The 23878-nt window shown below is 41.7% G+C and overlaps 1 protein-coding gene across 7 annotated transcripts in view; it reads left to right on the top strand.

Moving 5' to 3' along the window:
• Positions 1–14298, top strand: part of Ggta1 (glycoprotein alpha-galactosyltransferase 1 (inactive)) — a 99686-nt gene extending 85388 nt beyond the window's left edge. For 4 of the 7 annotated variants that reach the window (XM_013153561.3, XM_013153563.3, XM_063226858.1 and 1 more), the window contains 5 exons: positions 892–927; positions 2850–2915; positions 3387–3470; positions 8919–9056; positions 11875–14298. In XM_013153561.3, the coding sequence (XP_013009015.2) occupies positions 892–927; positions 2850–2915; positions 3387–3470; positions 8919–9056; positions 11875–12568 (1018 nt within the window). In that variant the 3' untranslated portion in view covers positions 12569–14298. The remainder of the gene's footprint in view (positions 1–891; positions 928–2849; positions 2916–3386; positions 3471–8918; positions 9057–11874) is intronic. The other 3 variants (XM_013153562.3, XM_063226867.1, XM_063226848.1) reach the window with 2 other exon arrangements.
• Positions 14299–23878: the final 9580 nt, after the last annotated feature.

Raw genomic sequence — 23878 nt, 5'->3', positions numbered from 1 at the left:
TCCGTGGTGTCTCCCACTTACCTCCTTACCAGGCGCTGCAGTAAGTGCTGCCTCCTCTGACTGTCCACATCTGTGAAACCTCTGTCCCTTCCTTCTGGACAGCAGAGGATGAATTGTCTTCTGAAAGGAAAAGAAAAGAAAAGCCTTTGTATATTTCTGCATATTAGTCCTCTGTCCAAAGAGTAGCTAGTAAAAAGTTTTTAGCCATTCTATGGTTGTCTCTTGGTGGTTTTCTTTGCTGCGCATAAGATTTTTAATTTGATGCAATCCCATTTGTTCTTTCTTGATGTTATCTCTTGGAGAATTGGGGTTCTTTTCAGAAAGCCCTTATCTATACCTATGACGTCCGAGAGTTTTACCTACATTATCTTTCAGCAAGTGGTTCTGTTTTAACATTAGATCTTTGAACCGTTGACCAATATGAGTCTAGCTTCAATCTTTTGCATGTGGATAGCCAGCACCATTTGCTAAGGAGGCCCTCTTTCCTCCAGTTTATGCTTCTTGGACAGACCAACAATAGGAAATAGGGAGACAAATCTATGACAAATGGGAAAAGGATTAAGTTGGGGGGATATAAAGAATTTTGTTATATACATGTATCAATTACCCACAGTGAACATATTTGTGATGTACTGCAAATGTGTAAAAAATATTAAATAAATAAAATAAAATCCCACAACTCTAGTTCTTCCTGTACTTCCTTTCCCTGGAAAGCCTGAAGCAACTGTGTGTAGAAACTCCCTTTGTCCTTCACTGGTTGTGTCTCAAAGGAAGGTAGAGAAACCGGAGTAGCTAAAACCCCAGCCCAGGGCTCAGTGATAATGGTTTCAAAACAGCTTTTCTCAGAATTTAAAGTTACATGCTGTGCTTTTATTTCTTGTTTGCTTTTAGCTCAGAAGGCACTTTCCTGTGGATATATCCCTCCAAGTAAGTGCACTGAATTCTTAGTTATCTACTGATGTCTCCCAGATCTGCTCTCTTACCCACTATACTCTGTTCTTCACACGTAAGCCAGTGATGGTTCTCAGGCCAAAGCTAGAGGGTAGTTTGGAGGGGGACAGGTTTCTGCCCATCTGGGGATCTGGACTGTATTTCTTTAGTTGCTCAGACTTGTTTTTATAGAGCCAAGTCTTGTGCTCTGCATTTACGTCTTAATCAAAGGTCTCTGTAAGTGGCCCAATTTGTGGAACAGTCCTGTCTTGCTGATAAAAAATGAATCTGAGAAGGTATTATCCACACTATTCTGCTCTGTATGTGTTATCTAATGAACTGTGAAAGAAATTGCTCTGAGAATAAGAATCAGAAGAAATTTCAAGTTTCTTAAATAACTAATGTTTATTATTAAAAAAAAAAAAAAAAGAAGAAAGAAAAGAAAATGAAGCCTGTAATCCCAGCACTTGGGAGACTGAGTCAGGAGGATTGCTGCAAGTCTGAGACCAGCCTGGGCATAAAGTGAGGTCAAGGCCAGCCTGAACTGTATGGTAAAACTCTGCAAAGAGAGAGAGAGAGAGAGAGAGAGAGAGAGAGAGAGAGAGACAGAGAGACAGAGAGACAGACAGAGAGAGAGAGAGAGAGAGAGAGAGAGAGAGAGAGAGAAAATCAAAGCTGTGCAAACCTGAATTTCCCCCTTCTTTGTCTTGGTGGCCAGGAAGCTTAGAGCAAACTATTGTTTTTGTTTGTTCTAGTCCCACCTTCGCAGCTAATGTAATTTCTCCCCTGCTGGTTTTATACCTTGGCACCTTGTTCAACTATTATAGTCTGATATCTTGGCTATAAAATAAAATAACGGTCGTTTGGGATGTCTGAGATCACGTGAAAATGCCACTGATCCAGTTAATGCTTGTTTTCTGTTGCTGTCTGTGTGTTTTATTCTTTCTTTTTTTTTTTAAACTAGGGATTGAACTCACAAACTTGCACTTGCCAGGCAGGCTTGTGGGTGTGTGTGTGTGTGTGTGTGTGTGTGTGTGTGTGTGTGTGTTATTCTTGTATTTTTTCTTGTATTGTATTCTTGTATTCTTTATCTGCTTATTACAATTATATCTTTTAACATAAGCTATCTCAAACCCTTCCTGCAAGTACAAATTCATGACATTAAGATGTCTTAATATCATTATGCCTGTTTGCAAATTACCTGCCACCTTCTCTGTCCAAATGAAGAGGGCTGTATACCCTGGCTTCTTCCTCTTTCTCGCTCAGAAAGCCCCGATTGTTGTGGAAAATTTCTCAAGTGAGTACCTGTGGTGACTTCTAATTGTAATTTCCTAAACTTTTTCTTCAGCTGTTCTCAGATTTCCTGAAACTGTCATAGTTGACCTTTGGACAAATAGAATTTTTTTTAGACTGACCTTTGGAGCAAACTGAATTACCTTAGTTTTCCAAAGAGATAATTTTTTGAACTGTCCATTGTTTTTTCATTAAGGTTTACAGTTTGTTACAGTAAATCACCTTTATGGTAGGTTTGTTATTATTATTAATTATACTTTTGAGAAGAGAAAGTCCAAATTCAGGGAGAGAAAAACCTTTTACCACAGTCACACAGCTAGTAATTGGTCAGTTCAGGACTTGGTCTATGTATTAATAGCACTCCCACCCTCATTTTTCCCCTCCCCCTCTTGGGGGTCCCTGAATGGACCGAGGGCTGGGACTGCGCAAGGGATAAGAGGCTGACCCTCAGGTCCGTCTCCTTCTTTTTGGCAGCAGGTTTCACTTCTGACTGTTTTATGAACTGCCATCTTAAAATGAACTTCTTAAAGAGTGATGCGCTGCCATTAAGAAAAAGATTTGGAAACCCCCTTGTTTGGGTAGTGCCTTGTTTTCTAAAAATCTTCATATTCTTTTTTATTTTCTAGAAACCCTGAAGTTGATAACAACAGCAGCCAGAAGGGCTGGTGGTTCTTGAGCTGGTTTAAGGATGGGTAAGGTGGTCGGGGGTGATACTTTGTTGTCCACTCACTCTGAGCTGTCAGAGAATCCGGTTAAAATGGTTTCACATTTATGACCTCAGTCTCTCATCATTCTTGCTTACTGAAATCATATGAAAAATCTCTCGTGGGTGGGGCTAGGACATTTAAGACGAGGCTTTTTTCCGCCTTCCCCTTCCAATTAGCATAAAGGTGAGGCTTGGGCTAATATGTGAATTGCAGGAAAGACATTATAAAAAGTCTGCCCAATCCCTCAAATGATCTGAGAATTGCTGTGTCATTAAATTGCTGTCTTCAATGAGCAATAAGAAAAGGGGTACTGCCCTTTTCATTCAAAGTATTCCTACTGAATAAAGGTGGAGCATAGGAGCCTTTCTCCAGCCCGTGCCCCGGTGCTCATCTTCTGCCTCCCATCCCATGAGATGGTTGCTTGTCTTAATTGCCTTGCTTTCCCTTTGTGCTTAGGACCCACGATTATCAAGAGGAAGAAATCAACATAGAAGAAGGGACAGGAAGAGAGCTTCACCTATCAGACTGGTTTGATCCAACGTAAGAAAAGAAGCAATGCTGTGTGTGCAATAAATCCATAGCTCTGCAGGAGGTAGGGCAGCATAGACTGCTTGAATGCAGCGGAGAAATTCCTGATTAAAACAGAAAAGTCCTCCTGATTAGGGGGAAAGGGCCTTAGCATACATTAGACCTCTATGAATATGAACTTTGGATAAGAAACTGAGATCTAAGTAATTCGTACCAAATGAATCAAACAAAACAGTAATTCTGACGCAGTTGGTCAGAGCAGCAGAAGAAACACAAAATATTGGGGATGGAAGGGCTTACAGGCCACAAGGTGAGGTAATAAACCATGAGATATGGAGTAGGAACAAGAAAATTCTCTCACATTCAGATAACTCATCTGTAAAATGGGAATGAGAGTTCAAAAAGTCTTAGGAGGTTATGAATTCATTTATTAAACAGTATACAACTGTTTTCCAAAACTTATAATGTGTTAGCGAGTGTTTTCCAAATTATTGGTCATTACATAAACCCATGAACTATTCATATGTTCAAACACTAGTTTATTGGGTCAAACTGGCCTTTCTAAAAAGTTGAAATAAAATAGACTATCAAAGGGTATCACACAAAGTAAGGATAAGTATTGAACATATTTTGTTGTGCTATATAACATTTTTTATTATGAATTATGTACTAAAAATTGCTAGGTATCACATTCAACATAGGAGACAGGAAAAATAAGTTAATACGGTTATATTTAAGAAGGCCATGTCACGGGACTGGGTGTAGAGCTCATGGTAGAACATGTGCTTAGCATGCATGCAGTCCTGGATTCAGTCACCAACACAGGAAAAGGAGAAGGAAGGGAAGAAGATGAAGAATTGTTCATTGTCTCATAGGGGCAGTAGCTGTGAAACTGGCTTTTGCCAAGCTTGGTAAGGAGGTATGATTACCTGATTCAAAGGATGTGGTTTGGGAACTAAGTAGGTGCAAACATTCCAGTAGACTGTGATACTTGCTAGATTTCTGTGTGATGGTGTCACTGATCAGGAAAGGGGCTTGAGAGGGAAACACAGGTGTAGGGGTTGGAGGAGGTGACAACCTCCATGAACAATGTGCATGGATTCTGCTTCTTAGGGGAGCATCTGGAGAGTCCCAGGTTACCCATGAGCTTAGTAGAATGAGCTAGAATTGTGGGATGAGGCACTGTCAGAGTGTAGCTGGCAGTAGAATCGTATCCTGTGGGCCCGGAGGAGGCCACCCAGGAAGAGGCTGTCTAACATCAGCATTTAAGGTGCTGGTGGGAGGAAGAAAGCACTCAAAAGGAGCAGGAACAGCTATAGTGGTAGGTGGTGAGTCCCAGAGTCAGGTGTAGTCCTGTGTGATGGCTCTTGGGCTCTGGAAAGATTGAAAATAATGCTGGCAAGTTTATTTATTGTTTTGAGGTTGGAGATCATGCCAGTTTTAAGAGTGAAAATTTTGACCTCCTGTGTGTCTTCCCAAGAGCTGGACCACAGGGTAGCTATGTATGCAATGCTAAACCACTGCTGGAAGTATAAGAAGATAAAAGCATTGTTGCTTTCATGAGCCCCTTAGATGGGGAGGGTGAGACTCCCAAGGGGCAGGCAGGCTAGGGGAGCCAGAATTGGTCAGCAAGTGCCCTTTTAAGGAGGGTGGGCAGTTGCACTGCAGTACTGGTGCTTTGCTGAGCAGCATTTGGGAGGTGAGGCCAGGACTGGATTATGAGGAACAGAGAGGAGAGGTAAATCATGGTCACAAGCTGTCACTCTCCACTCTCCCTCATGTGTGATTAGACTTCACCTCCACCTGGATGGCAAGAAAGTATCCACATTAGAGCCTTCTTGGGGCACCCAGTTTACTTCTTTCATAAATGAATGACTGCAGGAAAGAACAAATGCATTTTATATGGATGTATCCTTCTCTGTAAGCATCAGACATCTTCCAGTGTATTGTGCACCTGTTTCCACATTGCAGGCTCTCAGCTTCTCCATCCCCATCTCAGCCTCCTTGACAGCACTCTCCTTCCTCCCAGTCATCTGGAGTTAGAGTGTGAGTTTTGGAGTTTCTCTTTTTTTGTGTACCACTTTCCAACAAGCTGCCATCCGTTTGTGTGGAAGCAATATCATTCAGGAGAGGGTGACTCCCACATTTGTGTCTTTAGCTCAGATATTTCCTCTCAGTACAGACTTGTACCTGCCTGACTGACATTTCCGCACATCTCACATGACCCACGTGGATGTCTCACTTCTGCCCCTCCCTTGTTCATCTCCTTTCTCATCTCAGTAAATAGCTCACGAGCTCAAAACTGGGAGAGTCCAGGACTCTCTGCTTTCATTCACCCCTTGGCCGGATTCATGAGCCCAGACTGCCAGTTCTTACCCAAAGTCCCTCTCATGTCCTTCCCTTCTGTCCACTCTGCAGCCCCTATGCCTGTTTATGTTGCCAACAGCTTTTTCCTGTGTTGCCATCAAGTCTGCTGCCTGATGAGTGATACGTATTCCACATTTTTTAAATACTACTGTGTGATTCATAGAAGTTTAATCTTTCTTTCACCAACCCTTGGATACTAAAATGTACCTATAAAGACAAAATTATGAAGTTACCTATAAGCTAGGTGCATGTGTGCTGTGGTCATAGAAGCCCTGTTATTTTTCCAGAAGCTTTTGGCCCACACTAGCAGCACTGCACACCGAGGACGTGTGGTTGAGTGCTTCGTTGACTAGAAGGCCTTTGAGAAGCTCTTTCTTGGCATTTATCCCTTGTTTTAGGACCCCATCTTTGTGATTTTGGACGTTGCCAAGAATGAGCTTTTGCACATGTGTAGGCTGCCCTTTGGGGCTTTTTTGGGGGGCTCTATGATGCGCAAGTCCATCCAGGAAGCCAGGCTGCAACTTATTCTTAATTCCCCCACTTCTTCCCCACCACTATGTTTTTTGAGGCTCTTGTCTGTTTTCTTAGCCAGGGTCACTGACATAGTGGAAATGTCAGTGAAATTGAGTAATTAATCCCAGCTAGGAAATAGCACATTTTAATTTTAATTAAACATTAATGTTTAATGTTGCTGCTTTTTTTTTTTTTTTTTCCTGCTTGAAGGAATCCTTCCTATCCAAGTAATTAAAGTGAATGCTGGTTGTCTGACTTGGGCTTTCTGGAAGAGGTGGACTGAGTGGCCACTGAGAAGTAGGTAGCAGGCTAAGCACCCATTGGGACTGCAAGGTTCTCATGGGGGACCAGTAGTTAGCCCCAGATTAGCCCTTCATAGAAATATGACAGCGAAAAGCTTAGTTTCCTTCAATCCTCATATTATTTATAGAATGAAGGCAATGACTGCTTCCACTTCATAAGATGGCTGTGGAGACTGAGTGGGGGAATGAAGGCTAGTGCTTAGTCCCGAATGCACAATAAGTACTCACTAAATGTCTCTCCTTATTTAAAAAGTAGTATTACTTGCTTGCCAAATGCCTGGCTCATACACCACAAGACTTAGCAAGAGGGCTGGCTTAGAGCTAATAAAAAGGTACTTAACTAACACAGCTATGAATGAAGTGACCGTACAGAGACATTAGGTTCCGAAACATTGATTGTAAGCATAGATTGTGTGTTTGTTTTTTCCTCCTTTCTTTCTTTGGGCTAGTTTGAAATCTTGTTATTTAGATAGAGCTGGAGGTTTTATAGGACTCAAAGCACCACTGGGACAAAGGCTTGATGGTCTGGTGGCCTTGGCTGGCTCTGTTCATGAGGCCTTACCAAGGATGTCAGAAAAAAGCCAACAAGAATGTCTCACACAAGGGGACGTGCTCTGTACATGTCCCAATTCCCATTGAGTTAGTGTAATCATTATATATTATAAATATCTACTAATAAAAAATTTTAAAAAATAAAAAAAAGGAAATCAGGCATAGTGGCACATACCTTTAATTCTACTATCCGGAAGACAGAGGCAGGAGGATCGCTGTGAGTCTGGGCCAGCTACAAAGTGAGTTCAAGGCCAGCCTGTACTACATAGCAATGCCTTGTCTCAAAAAAATAAAAAAAGGAATGTCCTCCAACCTCACATAACCCATGGAGGGTTGGGGTTTCATAAAACTGTGCCAGGCCGTCAGCAAAGCAGAATTTTCCTACAGCAAGACTGTTGGCCAGGCTGGTTTATACAAGTCACCAGCACAAAAGCTCACCTTACGTCAGTCTGCCCTGAAGAGAATGCTGGAATAGCAGACTGGAAATAAAAGTACCTTTTAGATCAGGACAAACCTGGTTATCAGCGCAAGTCAATGTCCATATAAGGAACTGTAGAGGCAATTCCAACTGTGCTGGGGAACTAGAAGCCAGCCAGAGGCATACATCGGACAGAGGTGGGAGGGACAGAAGAGTCAGCACAGGAGTTAGAGTGCAGAGCTTTGGGACAGGAACAGGAGGCATGAGGAAGGGAGTTCCGAGGCCCCTGTTCTACTCTGGGGATAGCAGAGGCAGGAGGTGAGCTAGCCTTGGTTGGCAGCCTGACTGTGAGGAAACCCTGCTCTTCTGATGGGAAGGTACAGTTGTGTGAGAATCCATGGGTGCGTAAGAAACTGGGGACATTCCCTGTGACCTCTCCCAACCCCCTCAGCAGGGCCATGTGAGCACATAGCAGCAGAGACCATCAGGATTCATTCAATCACTTTGCCTTCTTGGGATTGACAAAGATGCTGCAGGCCGGGGCTCAGCCCACACTGGCGCTGGAATCTAAGGGAACTTGTGCCAGTCCACGCTTCCCAGGAAGGAGCTGTGGCCACTTCCCAAGCAATCAGAATGTCAACTGAGCCACCGCCACCCTTCCTGCTCCACCTCACAGGACCCCACCACCACTCTGTCCTTTGTGCATTTATCCTGCACGGTTTCATGCTCTGTCACTGCTCTTATGTGGCTTCCTGTGTTTTTGCTGGCTTTGGCAAGTCCCTTTAAAGCTTTCCCAGTACAGAAGGCCTACCCCTCTTTTGCTCCTATTGTGTTCCTAATAAAGAGGGCATGTGATCTAATACCCAGAAATCACTTTCTGGCCAAAGGCAAATTGAAACAGTTTTTTCTCTCACATTTCTGACATCCTTCTGTTATCCCCTAAGTAAAGGATTAGGGTCTTCTCAGACTCTGCGGGATAAATAATTACCCAAAGATACCACTGGCAGCTTGGGAGCCAGGGAGAGAGGAAAAGGATTTAGAAGTAGGAGGAGAACAAAGCAAGCAGGAAATGAGCAAAGAAGATATGAGATGTGTAGGTAAAAGTCCATTTTGCCACTCGGGACAACCTCAGAAGCATCTGGTACAAGCAGTGCCCCTGCAGAGGTCATACTTCCTGTTCATGTGTATGGGATTAAGTTACAGTCAAGATTCAAGAACAGTTGCCACAGAACATTGCCTTTTTTTGACCATCTCTGTGCTGCCTACACAGAGCTATCCTGACTCATGGGGTTGTATGTTTACCACCAGGAAACGCCCGGAGGTTGTGACAGTGACTGGATGGCAGGCACCAGTTGTATGGGAAGACACTTACAATGTAGCCGTGCTAGAAAGTTACTATGCCAGACGTAGAATCACCGTGGGCTTAACAGTGTTTGCTACTGGCAGGTAGGTGGCACTTACAGAATTGACTTTTCTTGTTCCACTATCAAAACAGTTGCCAGGGAACTGTTCGCTTCATCATAGAAGTTATGTATGACTCACCAGAATTATTAAGTAGGAAAATGTTTAAGCAGGACCAGTTCAGTCTCCTTTGTTCTTAGAACAAAGCAACAGTAGTTGTCTTTCTATTGCTACTTCAAAGGATTACGTACTAGGTTCCAATAGCCAGCAGATCCAGTGTTAACAGTGCCACCAACCAAGCCTGCTTCATAGCTTCCTTTGGGAACTCCCAAAAAAGCAGCTGTAGGCCTCCCAAATGTATAGCACTCTTCTCCGATAGTCTAAAGGCCCAGAACCGAGGGCTGAGGGAGTTACAGTAAGTCCTAGATACAAGATGGTTTTCTTGTTGGAGCAAATGGATAACCATTTTTCCCTGGCTTCCTTGGGTCACTTCCACCTGACCCTTCTGGAGGAGTTGGCCCTGGCAAACGTGGCTGGTCAGAGCGTCCTCTTTCAGAGGCTTCAGAAGGTTCTAGTTCCAGTTTCCATTCCCTGGTTCAGAACACTTGATGCAGCAAAATTGCAGTAAATCTTGAAGGTTGAAACTTCCATACTAATTTTAAAATGTAACCTATTTTGCTTTCTTGGCGAATAAGAACAATCTCTTTTCCAAATTAAAATGGAAAAAAAATGCAATTTTGCTATTTTTTCCTGCCCTTTGGGCCTTTCCATCTGTACCTTGTCTGAAATTGCTGCGTGGAAAGTTGATTGCACTGTTTTGTAGCGAGTTGAAGGCTCAGGCTGATCTGAGCTTGAGCATGACATAGATAGAGTCTAAAAGAGGTCTTTCAAAATCTGATAACTTTCCAGATTTCCCTACTTTCCCCAGCCTGGGGCCCAGCAGCCATTGCTGTCACTGTCCTTCACAATAAGAATCAAGTTCTGATGTTGACCTCATGTGTCTTTATTAGATAGGGAAGGCAAAATACAACTGTGTGCCTATTATACTGGCCAAAATAAAAAACACTGACAGTTCCCAATGTTGGCAAGAATTCAGAGAAACAGGAACCCTCATTTATTGCTTGTGGGAATGCAGGCTAATGTAGCCATTTTGGAAGAAAGTTTGACAGTTTCTTACAAAACTAAACATACTTTTACCATGCAATGTAGCAGTCACACTGCTTGGTATTCAAAGAAGATGAAAATATGTCCATACAAATACCTGTATATGAGTATTTTTAGAAGTCTGATAGATAGATAGATAGATATTGAAGAACTTGTAAGCAACCAAATTGTCCTTACATGAATGGGAAAATAAACTGCTACATAAAGACAATAGGATATTATTAAGTGCTTTTAAAAAATGAACTGTCATACCATGAGGAGATAAGAGAAATCTTAATTGCATGTTGTTCAGTGAAAGAAGCCAATCTGAAATGTCTGCATACTATATGCTTCTAACTTTGGCATTTTGCAGAAAGAAAAACTATAGAAACAGTAAAAAAAGACCCCTGGCTATGGACACTGAGGGATAACAGGATTGTTAGGGTAGTAAAACTAATATGAAGGTACTATAATTATAGACACACATCATTGAACATTTACCAAAACCTGTAAAACGTACAACACCACAAGTGTACCCTAATGTAAATGATGGATGTTAGGTGATGGTGCCTTGTCAGTGTATGTTTGTTGATTCTAACAAACCTAACATGTGAGTGCAGGGAGCTGACAGTAGGGAAAGCTGTATGTATATGAGAACTTTCAGCTCAGTTTTGCTGTGAACTGAAAATTGCCCTAAGTAATCAAGTTTTTTAAAGACAAATAGTTAAATTGAAATCAGAGGTTTTTTGCTGTGGTATTTGGATGGATCTTATGTGGGTGGTGTCTGAATGATAGACTGGCATTAGGGGTTACCAGTGGGAGACTCACAGGATGATGATTATGTGACATGGAAAGAGACCCAGGCCCATACCGTGTAACTTGTGTCAGAGAAGAGAATGAGGATGCTGAGGGCTAGGCTTCACCAAACAGAGAGTCAGGTAAGTGTGTGATGCTGGAGATTATGGAGCCCCAGAGGATACAAGGGTCACATCACCCTTGCATCTGGTCTGGCAGTAGCAACACTGTGGTACAGGTTAGAGTTTTTAAGAGAAGCCCAAGAACTAGCACCCCTTATGATTGCCCAAAGTCTGAATCAATTGATAAGCTGGACAAAGTAGTAAGGAAAGCAGATGATGGTAAGTATTACCTTCATTATAATATAATATTTTATAATATTTTAATATAAAAAAAATATAAATTTATATATAAAAATTTTATAATATTTTTATATTATAATATAATATTTTATAATATTATAAACCTGGTGCTGGAAATGTGGCTGGTAACAGCTGGCCCTGGACTTCTTAAGAACCACAGAGCTACTTAGGGGCCTTGACATCTACAGCTTTAAGAACTAGAGGCCTGTGGAAGTCCGAATGGAACTTGTTCCTCTAAGCTTACTGCAAGGCAAAGCAGTTGAGAATACCTGCCTTCTCACTGGCCATCTGCCAAGAGCAAGGGGACAGGGCTGTGCATGAGCAGCTGCTCTTCCAAAATTGGCAGTTGGAGAAGTCATTCCACTTTCCCAAGAACTGAGTACCCATGTGGTGGAGAGCAGCAGGGGTGTTAGACTAACAGATGTTCCACCACAGGAGAACGCACATCGGGGATGGGAAGAAATGGTTTCCCTCTTAAATGTAAAACACAATTTGATTAAAATGGCACATGGTCTCCTGTAAGAATCCAAAGGTTCAATGTATTCTTTTCTTCTTTGTTTCAGATACATTGATCATTACTTGGAGGAGTTCATAATATCTGCTAACAGGTACTTCATGGCTGGTCACAATGTCATATTTTACATCATGGTGGATGATGTTTCCAAGATACCTTTGATAGAGCTGGGTCCTCGGCGCTCCTTCAAAGTGTTTGAGATCAAGTCTGAGAAGAGGTGGCAGGACATCAGCATGATGCGCATGAACACCATTGCGGAGCACATTTTGGCCCACATCCAGCACGAGGTCGACTTCCTCTTCTGCATGGATGTGGACCAGGTCTTTCAGGACAACTTTGGCGTGGAGACTCTGGGTCAGCTGGTGGCGCAGCTACAGGCCTGGTGGTACAAGGCAGATCCCAGGGAGTTTACCTACGAGAGGCGGAAGCAGTCAGCAGCATACATTCCATTTGGCCAGGGAGATTTTTATTACCATGCAGCTATTTTTGGAGGAACCCCAAGTCAGGTTCTCAACCTCACCCAGGCATGTTTCAGAGGAATCCTTCAGGACAAGAAAAATAACATAGAAGCTAAATGGCATGATGAAAGCCATCTGAACAAGTATTTCCTGCTCAACAAACCCACTAAAATCTTATCCCCAGAGTACTGCTGGGATTATCACATAGGCTTGCCTTCAGAAATTAGAAACGTCAAACTATCTTGGCAGACAAAAGAGTATAATTTGGTTAGGAATAACGTCTGACTTCAAATTGTGCCAGTGGGTTTTCCGAACTTGAAGAGGGTGTTAATTCCTCAGAAAAGTAATTTTAGCTTTTTAAAAAAAATACTAAGATCGCCAACACAGCAGACATATAGTATCTCTCCTTATAACTTCGAGCCTTGAGATACAGGAGAATGAATGTATGGTAATCAGATGTAAGTTCCCAGCATTTTCATCTGGGTTTGGGGGAAAAACTATTAGCTGAACCAAAAAGAATTTGCCATAGGCAAAGAAAAAGCCAGAACACTTTGCATGTCAGGTAATGTATTGAGCAACAGGGTGCTAAGGGAGTAGTTTGGCAACAGGATACTGCAATAAGGGGTTTCATCCCCTTGATTTCAGTGTCTTTCTGGTTTTATTAAAGCAACAAGTTGCTGAACAGCAGGAAAACTACCAGCAGGTGTGCCTTCTACTTGGGAAACCCTCAAAGGCCTGCAAGCTGATTGCCTCAAGCTAATTGGAGTCTATTTCCTCATCTCATGTGGATATTGTTCCGCTTCTGTGCAAAAGATCCGGTGGAGATTCCCTGTGGATGTCACATAGGGTGATGCACATTCAGAGATCCAGGGAATCTTCTAAGTAGGCCAGTGGGTGCTGTGCTTCATGTGAAAGCAAATTAGCCCTGGGATGAAACAGTGAAGTGAGTGGAAAGAGGGGCTGACCACTTCAGGCCTGTGCCATTTTGGGGGACATAGGACACGGTGTTGGTGCTTAAATTACATTTGGTTGCAGGAGCTGAATGGGAGACAGTGTGGGAGGTCTCCAGCTTTCTCCACCCTGTGACACCTGGATGGGAGATGCCCAGCAGACACTTGTGTCTTCACCTTGGGAGGAAGTGGGTGGTGTCAGAGAAAGAGAGGGGCCAAAGGGGGCTGAAGAGGCCTGCCCAGATGACCTGGGCTTTGCATTAGCTGGTCCCACCAAGGATTCCAGACCTCAGGGTCCCCCATCCCCTTGTGTCCCAACCTAGAGGGCTGACATCAAGGAGCGGACTAGAGAAAAAGCCCTCCTGGTAAATGACCTCTGCTTTTCCCTACTCCATCGGCACTGTGGAATTTGATGTATTTGACAAAATGATTAATGAATTGTATTACAAAAGCATGAGAGGATAGAAATGGGAGACTGGTCATTGTGACTGAATACCTCAACAGTTCCCTTCTCTAAGGGAAGCAGTGACGTCTTATGGATTATAAATTAAGCAAGTTAGCGTATGGAAAGTCAGAAGGCAATATTTACATATGCACATATATTTATATTTTGCTTGTTTTCCAGTTCAGGTCATTTGCTGCTATTTTAAAGCAGTTTATTTAAAGAGTCACTGGCCTGGTTTGGTGTGCAGCACAGAGGGCTAGGGTAAAATGAAACCTACGTTTCCTTCACCATCGCACTGTGCCTCTTGTTCTTCAGCTTGGGGTCCCCACTTCTACCAGAAAAGCTCCACATATCCAACAAAAGCCAAACATTCTGACATCAGTTACGGTTCTTGGTTTTTTATTAAAGTTCTGTTGGACTCAGACTAGAGAAGTGATAGTTTAAAGGTTAAAGGCCTGAACTAAAGAAATGACCTATCCTGAAAGTTTGGAGAAAGATTTTGAAAGAATTTCTTGATTTTTAAAGAAAAATTAAATTTAAATTTAAATCCTCAATGTAAAAATTCAAGATTTTGTTAATAGCAGTTTTTAAATAAAATTTCTAATTTACAATCAAACAAATTATTTTCTCAGTGTATTCTGGGCTGGTCATGGATTATGCATTTTTAGGACATCATTTATAGAATTTTGGTTCTTAGAAAAACCCTCATGCCCTTCTGAAAATGTGTCCTATTATAAGGACAGTACTACAAAGAACAGGCTTGAGATCCACTCCTAAACTTTTAAAGCAACAAATGGTTATATTGAGTTTTCCAGAGTGATTCCCTGAAATAATTAACACTAGGGGAAGGACCATCAGGAACAGCCTTGTCCCTGAAGCTGCCAGGGCAGGGAAAGCCTGCCTAGGGGTATTAGTCTTGGCCTCTGAGGGATATGTAAGTATCTGACCACAGGAAAAGGCTGGCTGACTTTCCAGCAAATCTGGGTAGTTTGATCCCCAGTACCAAAGGAAAAAAAAAAAAGGCAGCCAAGCTGGTATAGTAAGATGCCCTGAATAAACAACAGAATGTAACTACCTCATTATAGAGAATTAGTTCCATTTTACAAATAAAGAAAGTGAGGTTCAGAAAAACTAAAGCCCCTATTTGGAGTTGAAAAGTGGCTGAGCTGAGGCCTAAACCCAGAACCTCACAAGGAAAACTGCAGGTGCAGAGCCTATACAGGGACACATTTCATGTCAGAGAAAAATGCAATTTGTAGAAAAATCTTTTAAGGGAGAGTTTTTGCCGTAAGAAGTACTGTTTTAAAATTAAAATTTAATTTTAGGTATCTTCTCAGGCCATACCATCTTCCTCTTTAATGTATTAAACCTACTTCAAATTCATGAAACACATCTAAATGTATTATGTTAAAAAAAAAAAAAGTCCGCACGCATGCAGGTATGAGTTAAACACAGCAGCCCCCAGTGGCTTGGAAGGTATGATCTGGCAAAGGGACAGGTGCACAGGACAGTTGCCTACCTCCCTTCCATGTGCAGCTGTAAAGGAAAAAGTCCAAGGCCTGAAGGGCTTCTCTTTGTCCTTGGGATAACCCTTGGTGTCTTTGATCTCTGCTAGTCAAAGTCACCACCTTGTGGGAACCTTAGCATTGGTATTTATAAAGTGTACTGTTCATTAAATGTGCTGTACAGAAGTGAGCAACATAGATGTGGCAGCCTTCTCACAAGCATGAGAAATCATAGAATGAATGTATAACGTACATCACACACCTTTTAATAGGGACAAATCTCGTATCTAAAGGGGTACAAAGGGTGGATTCAAGTCCAGGACTCTGATTAAATTCTGTGCTATTTGGACACAATTTCAAGCTGTCTTCTGTATTCTTGCCTACACACAGTTTACCCATCTTGTTTCTGAAATTGGGAAAACCCAGGAAATTACTAAGGAAAGATTTCAATTCCTTTGTTAGGCATTAAAGAGAAAGAACATTGAGGTGTTGATCTACAGCTGGAGAAGCAGGACCATGGAGGTACAGGTAAACACAGCACTAAGGGGGAAGGAAAGAAGGAAGGAAGGAAAAGAGGGAGGAAGGAAGAGGAAGTGGAAATAGCCACCAGAGGCCTGACAAAGGAACTAAGATATGAAAGAAGAGCAGGGCTCACTGTAAGGATGGCCTGTGGAGTCAGAGGCAGCATGTGGGAAGCACAGACACCTGCAGTAAGACTTTGAAAGAGACACAAAGAAATGGTTCTGGAGCTTTGAGATTGGATAGTCACCTGGCAGAGCCTGTGCGAAAAGAAGCAAAGAGGGCTCTGGCTGGCCACCCCTGCTCCGTTCACTCAAAACTTGCAGCCCTGTTCCCCCGCCCCACCCTGAGGAATCTGGTCTCCTTCCGGGAATCTAAGTGATTCCTATGGAATCTGGTGACATGGTTGGAGCAAGTGACCTAGGCTAAGCCATAGGCATTTTCCATGCCCCTGATGGAATGATTGATTGAGGAATGGACAGGTGATTTAAACTAGTGAATTTCAGATGTTTTGCCACACATGAAGAAGCATGAAATCCAAAGTGCCATTATTTTAAGCCAGTTGGGTTTAGATTTTCTCTTACTGTGACTGCACACATCCTACTGTATTCCTCAAGAGTCACTGGTTCCTTAAATGCTAGACTCCTGATTCCCTCTGCATTACCCCCAGCACTATTATTTAACTATCCAAAGCACTGCTTCATGAACATTTGCTAAAAAGGTGGATGAATGCACCAGCATCTTCTCCCTTCCTGCCCTATAAAAATGCTTTAAATTTTTTAAATTAACTTTGAGACAGGGTCTCCGTATGCACAGGATGGCCTTGAGCTCACCTTGTAGCTCAGGTTGGTCTCGAACTTGGGACAGTGCTCCTGCCTCAGCCTCTCCAGTGCTGGGATTACAGGTGTGTGCCGCCATGCCCGGCTAAAAAAGTTTAATTTTTGATTGTGGCTTTTGTGTCTTATTTAGAAAGCAGATGGTTTTCTGTCTGACATTGGAGCTTTTCCTCCTGTGGTTCACTGTATGGAAACTGAGAAGCTGCAGCTTGAATTCAGGCTTAGGCTCCAACCCTGTGCCGTAACCCGCAGGATCCAGGCTGCTTCAAAGGCGGTGATGCAAGGGATGCATTTGCTTCCTCAGCATAGACTAGTGGATCTCAGAATTTTTCCCTTCCAGGGCTCTGATACATTTGGCAATGGCACTGTCTGGAGACAGGTTTAGTTGTCACAGCCACTGTATGTATGGGAAGGAAGACTGCTATAGATATCTAGCTGGAAGAAGCAAGAGATGCTTACAATGCACAGGACTGCGTTGCGCCCTTGCCAGTTATCTGACTCAAAGTGACATCAGAACTGAGGCTGAGAAAATCTGTTAAGTTCTCTTGGAAAAAATTTTTTTTAATTCTCTTGAATTTAAGAAAGTAATATCTAGCTGGGTGTGGTAGTACATGCCTGTAATCTCAGCACTTGAAAGCCTGGGGCAGGAGGATCACTGTAAGTCTGAGGCCAATCTGGACTACATAAAAAGACCCTGTCTCAAAAAACAAAAGCAGGAGGATCATTGCAAGTTCAAGACCAGCCTGGGCTACAAAGTGAGGCCCAAGGCCAGACTGAACCTCATAGCTAGACCCTGCCTCAAAAAGACAGAAAAAAATAATAGCAGATAGGTAATGTGAAAAATACCTGCTTGTCTTGTGCTGGGAACAGTTTCTCAATAGGCAGGAGGACCTTGTAGCTTGTCTCCAAATCCTGCATTAAAGTTCAGACCTAACACAAAAGTAAAAAGTAGTGTCCCCCCCCCCCCATTGAACATCAAGGGGCAGGAATTTCTATGAATGACCCTGCTATCTGAAGCAACTGCTGTGCTTAAAAGCACTCTTTTCTGGAGCTGGTCATGACTGCACATTTGTAGAAATAGATATTAATTCTGCATATAAATGAAAATGGATATAAAGTATCTAAAGAAAGCCAGCCAAAGTTAGAATGCTCTACCAGTGAATTGGCTGCAACTATCCAGAGTAGGAGGTGGTTACAGCTCTGGCTAATGATATTGTGGGCGCAAGGGCCAATTGTCTAAACCTGAAAAGGAGCTCACAGTGGGGGAAGGGGAGTGGCTATAAAAGTCCCAGAAGGCAGAGATTGTGGGCAAGCAGGCAGCAGTGTACTGAAGCGGCTCATAAGGACTTTTGGGGACAATATTTCCCAACTGGGTGTTCGGTGGCAATAGGAGAGCTCAAAATAGGCATGCTGAGAGTATTTACATTGAGATCAGAAAACACTAGAATTTAGAGTCTTCTTTTCTTTTCTTCCCTTCCCTTCTTTTTCCATCACTTTATTTTTAGAGTCAGTTGTTTAAAATGTAGGAGCACATCACTGTAACCAGCCTGTGAGACAGAACCAGAGAAGTTCAGGGACCTCAACAGCTGGAAATTGTGACCACTCCCACCCAGAAGCCTGCCATAAGTGTGAGCCATCTCCAGCTACCTCCAGTCTCAGGCTTTCTTTCCAAATTGAATTCCATTTGGTACACAGGTGTAATTTCACCTTTCGGGAGGTGAAGGCAGGAGAACTGTAAGTTTGACACCAGTTTGGGCTACATGGTAAGACCCGGTCTCAAAAAACAAAAACCTAAGTTCCTAGAAAAGAAAACCTAAATGGCATGGCCTCCGCACCTTCTCACAGCAGCTGAGCCTTTGGAGGATGGCCACACTATGAGACAGTTCTCAGAATAGGATTTATGGCTGTGAGCCGGGAGGTGGGACCCTCTATAAGTAACTCCCACTTTGCACTTACCTATGGGTCCTGGCTGTAAACCACTTCTTCCCACACATCCAAAATACTCCTTCCCACCAGGATCTGAAAATGCTATTCAGTATTCCAGTAAAGCCCTCTCCTAATAGCAGGCCACTGAATCCAGTGTTAGGGGTCAGGCTTTTAAAGCATCTCCAGGTAATAATTATTTCTTTTGTTCCTTTAGCTTTGCTCCTGGCTGGCTGTTTTATAATCTGAAATACATGGTAAATTTAGTTCATACAAAAACATGGCCAATAATAGGAGAAGCAGAAAGCAGGAAGGGAAGAGATTATAATAACTGTTTAAGAGAGGGAAATGGTAACTGGGTGTGGTGCTACATGACTCTTATCTCAGATGCGTGGGAAACTGAGACTGGAGGAGGGCAAGCTTAAGGCCAGTCTGGGCAACGTGACCATGTTTTTAAAGGAGTGGGGTGGGTAGAGTTAATAGTAGAGTTCTTGACTAGCATGCATGAGGTCCTCGTTTCAATCTCTGGTATTACAAAAAGAAAAATAAAATAAAATAGGGAATTGATGATTACCTGCTTAAGAGGGGCTATGGTTTGTCCCCACAAAAACTCACATTAAGCCTTGGTCCCCAGTATATTTTTTTTTTTTCTTTGAGAACAGATGTTGCTATGGAGCTCAGGCTAGTCTTGAGCTCACTTTGTAGCCCAGACTGGTCTTGAACTCACAGCAACCCTCCTGCCTCAGCCTCCTGGGTGCTGGGACAACAGGTGTACATCACCACACCTGATTTCCCCAGTACAATATTGTGAAGATGTATCAGGACCTTTAATAATGATCATTGCTTTTCTTTCAGGGGTAAGTTTTTGCTCTCATGGGTTGGCTGATTAATGATAGTGATTTGCCATAAAGCAAGCTCAGGGGTTCCTCCACCTCAGCCTGTGTCTCACATACTTATTCTTCTACACAAATTCATTTCACTGTTCCAGTTTTTGGTCAGTTCTCCAGTTTTTGGTGCTGAATTGTCATGAAACCCTTGCCAAAACTAGGCAGATGCTGATGTAATATTCTTGGACTTCCAGAACTGGGAGTTAAACTTCTTTTCTTTGCATAGTATCTAGCCTCTAGTAATTTGTTGTAGCGATACCATACTCACTAAGATAAGGGACACTCCTTTGAGCTGGAATTCAAAGCTGGGTCTCTGCTATAAGCTTTCTTTCAAAGCTTCCATTGCTTGGCTTAAAATCTTTATCAGTTCATTCAGTTTGACAATTTTTAAAAAAATGAAATCCTTAAATGCTTTTACAATAACTGCCTTAAAGTCTCTGTTTACCACTTCTAACATCTCAGTCATACTGATCTCCTGGATGGATGAAGCAGTAAGTTATTGTGTAGTAGCAGAAGGAAAGTTACAGGAGTTATGAAGATGTTCTATACTTTAATAAAAAGCAATTGTCATGAATTGTGCACTTAAATTACAGTGAAAATTGCATTTAAGTTACGTTTTATTTCATGTGAATTACACTTCAATTAAAAATTTATTTGAAACTTTCAAAAGTCATTCCCCAAACAAAAAGAAATTTAAAAGATCTGTTGTTCAAAAAACAGGATACAGTCTAGTCCCCTGGCAATGAAAATGAGAATTTGCTGCAATACGAGTTGTCACAGTCACAACTAATTCTTTCATCATCGAAAAGGAATCTGATACCATCATTCACAGAAGACTGAGAAACACACAAACTTGAGAGTAACATAGAACCAATAATGGCATTTGATTCATGATTTTTCAAAGATTTCAAAACTGCCTGCCCTCTTTAGATTCTTCACATTCTCCCAGGCTATCATAAACATTAGAAATTTCCAGTGAATAATCTGTCTAGAGTTCCTATCTAAAAGCAATAGGTAAGAAATTATCCTTTATTTCAACTAAATGGAGTCACATGTAGCCTCTTTTCTGCCTATATTGGGTAGATTAAGTAACACAAAGGAGTTTTGCAAACTTGATGACTAAAAATCCCAAATCAAAGCACAAATAGCTTAAAAATCAAAAGCGAGTCAGTAGTTAATACCTAAATCGATTTCTTATTCAAATCCTTTCAAGAAGGGCCATTTGTTTCATGCTTTGTCAGTCTCAACATCTTTTCTTGGAATGATCAATTTTCTAATATCATGTAACTAAAAATAATAACTTCCTTTATGAGTATAAAACTTCTTAGAGTATTGGCAAGTATTTCCATAAATACCACCTCTCACTGACACCCCACCCAAGGGGTTAAGCTGGGAAATCTCATGTTTGCATTTATTTTCTGTGGATAAAGCCCTTTGTAATTTAAGACAGGCAAAGAAAGGCTACAGGACCTCCTGCAACAAGGTGAGCTAAGACTTCCTGCAACTACCTCAAATCAAAGCAAGTGCATCTATGGACTTAAATCTTTCCATAAAAACCAACATCCAGGGAACAGTTATCTTCATTGCTAGACGATGCTTATTAAGTCATCTAGTGTAAGTCTCAGCCAGTCGGGCTTTCCCACAGTTTACTCTGTATCCATTGTATTGTATTTAATCTATTTCCACCTGTTTGTTTTTCTTCCCAGGAACATTATGAGACACACAAAAAGAATTCTTTTGTTGTTGATTTTATTGTCTCTGTGAGCCTTGCACATGAAGCATCATTTCAGCTAACTTTTAAAACCAATGAATGTTTTATTCAAATATTGGTATGTAAAAACAAGTAATAGGCTCACCCTTGAATATATTGTCACCCAAGATATATGCAAATGATATACAAATAGGTCAGCATAAATATTGGCTTCTGCCTCTGAATTCCTTATTTTCAATGGGGTCCAAGCTAAAAATGATTTTTAATATCCATATATATAAGAAGCATGTTAAAACTACCAGCTACTTAATTCCAGCACTCTGGACACTGAGGCAGAAGGATCATTATGAGTCACAGGCCAACCTGGGCTACATAGTGAGTTCAAGGCCAGCCTAAACTACACAGCAAGACCCTGTTTCAAAAAAACAAAAAATGAAAAAACCTCTACCAGTTACTATGGTAATATTTTGTTCCTGAGTGTTAAAGAAAAATTGCCATTTGGAAATAGGCAGCATTTTATTTTCTTTATGAAAAAACTAAACAAGAAGAAAAACTTCATTGGCAACAAGTGTGTAATAATATTAAGTAAGCTCCTTATTTGTGTCTCAAAAAACACAGTTGTGGGTGTGCTACTGTTTAAAAATATAGTATATGAGACCCTAATTGTAATTACTTTTATCATGTTTATTATTCTAATCTCTATAGCCAACACAGAATCGGCAGAGTATTTTTGGTAATAGTACATAACACAATTCACTGGGTTGATAGATTCTAGCTTTAGTCATATTGCATGTGAAACTATGTTGTATACAGCAAAAAGTAATAGAATGCTTTTCATTTGTCCTAAGCACAAAGCACCTTCAAAAGATGTCTCAGTGCTGGTAAGTCTTGCTTACAAATATCCTATGACCTCTTCTTTGAGGACAAAAATCATCTGGAAGTCTTTGGGGTATCTGTGACTCCATGGTTCCTGTAGGCAGTTTTTAATTTTTTGTTTTTTGTACTATAAATCAAATCCATGACCTCATGTTTGCCAGGCAGGCCGCTGAGCTATTTCCCCAACATGCAGGCTGTATAAGCTAGTATAATTGTATAAATTTATGTTGGAGATAACCAAGGTCAGAGTGCCAGGAACCAAAAACAGAGCAGACTGGAGTGCTGTCTCTGATAAAGAGACAGAAGCTGGTTAAGGAAAGTGTATTACCAGGAACCAGAACTCTGTCCCCAGTAACCCTGAGTCTTGGAAAGCTTTGTGCAAACACAGAGTGCACTCTGCTAAGTGACTCTCAGGAGATTGCACCAATCATGTGCTACTCCTAGAATCACACCATCAGAATGGGCACAGACAGGGAAAATTTCCCAAAGATTGCACAAAGACCCTAATACTCTAACAACGTTTCTTTAGTACCTTCCTATAGTCATAGAGACCCATATAGTAAAGGAAGGAACATTTTCATTGTTTTTCTCCACTGATTCAAAGACTATGATCTCACCACTGTGACCATGCCTAGATACCTGGGTAATCTGTGCTGTGCATAAAAATAATATACTAAGAAAAGATGATACCCCTATATATAGCCATTGCTAACAGGGCCTGTAACTTACAGCTATCTGAAAGCAACAGCAAAACCTCTAGGTAAAGATGGAAACGTTCAAGGAGACACCACTGTAACAGAAGCTGAAGGAAAGAATAGATTAGAAAGTTTCCCAGAAAATGTATCTGATGCAATACATTCCAACAATAATTTATGTTATTCTAATTAGCTCTCCTTAGCATCAGGATTCTGTAGCCTCAGAGCACCAACATGAGTCATCAAAATTCAGTGATTCCTCGTATGGGTGTTTGAGTGGAATTCTGTGTCTTGATCACACCAGTAGCAGCACAGTTGCTCCTGTCTGTGTGTTAGGAATAATGACAGCCCTGTGAAATATGACACAGTTTCATAACGGCCCGATATGAACTCAACCCAGGGTCAGCTCTGCAAAGATGCCCTGCCTCCATAACCTGAGAGAGTATATGGCAAGAAGGAAAAAGGAGGAGTCCGGCAAAACTGTGTATTTCTCTTTTGCTGGGTGACTCTGGGAAGGATAAGGAAAGTTCTTTGTGCCTCTGTTTCTTTAAGTGGTGAAATAAAGATGCTAAAATAATGAAGGTAACTATCTCTTAGCTGGGCATGGTGCGCACTCCTGTAATCCCAGCACTCAGGAGGCTGAAACAGGACTATATCACTGGGGGTTCAAGACCAGTCTGGGCTACAAAGTGAGCTCAAGGCCAGCCTGAACTGCCTAGTGAGACCTTGTCTCAAAAAGACAAAAAACAAACAAACAAACAAACAAAAAAAGGTACCTATCTCATAGAGGCACTGGGTGGAATAAATCAGATAACTCTTAGGAAAGTATTCAATAAATATTAGCTCTTTATGAAGACTCTAGTCACATCTGGCATGTCAGGCAATGCTTCTTCAGGGAGGGATTTTTAAAATAAGATCTGAAAGCTGTGTAGAAAGTCACTGGTGGCACATTTAAGATAATTTAAAAAATATCAGAAGAGCCAGAGAAGTTACAATGATAAAGGCCTGGTAGGGGATGGAGCAAAATAAAGGATGGGACATTTAAAATTTTGTGGCCACATAAGGGATGTGGATATGGTCCTCAGGACAAGGTGAAGATCTTGAACCAGGGCTATGACAAATAATCACTTGTAAAACTGGAGCTCCAGTAACTGAGCAGAAATATTGAAACTGGGTTGAAAAGGGGTGATATAAGGATGAGCAGAGTAACACCCAGCTAATTCTGAGGGGTGGGAATACAGAAGTTCA

The sequence above is a fragment of the Cavia porcellus genome, unplaced genomic scaffold (assembly GCF_034190915.1).
Source record: "Cavia porcellus strain 051 isolate PalLab524CR breed Dunkin Hartley unplaced genomic scaffold, mCavPor4.1 scaffold_1, whole genome shotgun sequence".
Lineage (NCBI taxonomy): Eukaryota > Metazoa > Chordata > Mammalia > Rodentia > Caviidae > Cavia > Cavia porcellus.
The sequence above is the reverse complement of the archived record's forward strand: the minus strand, read 5'-3'. Positions and strand labels throughout refer to the sequence as shown.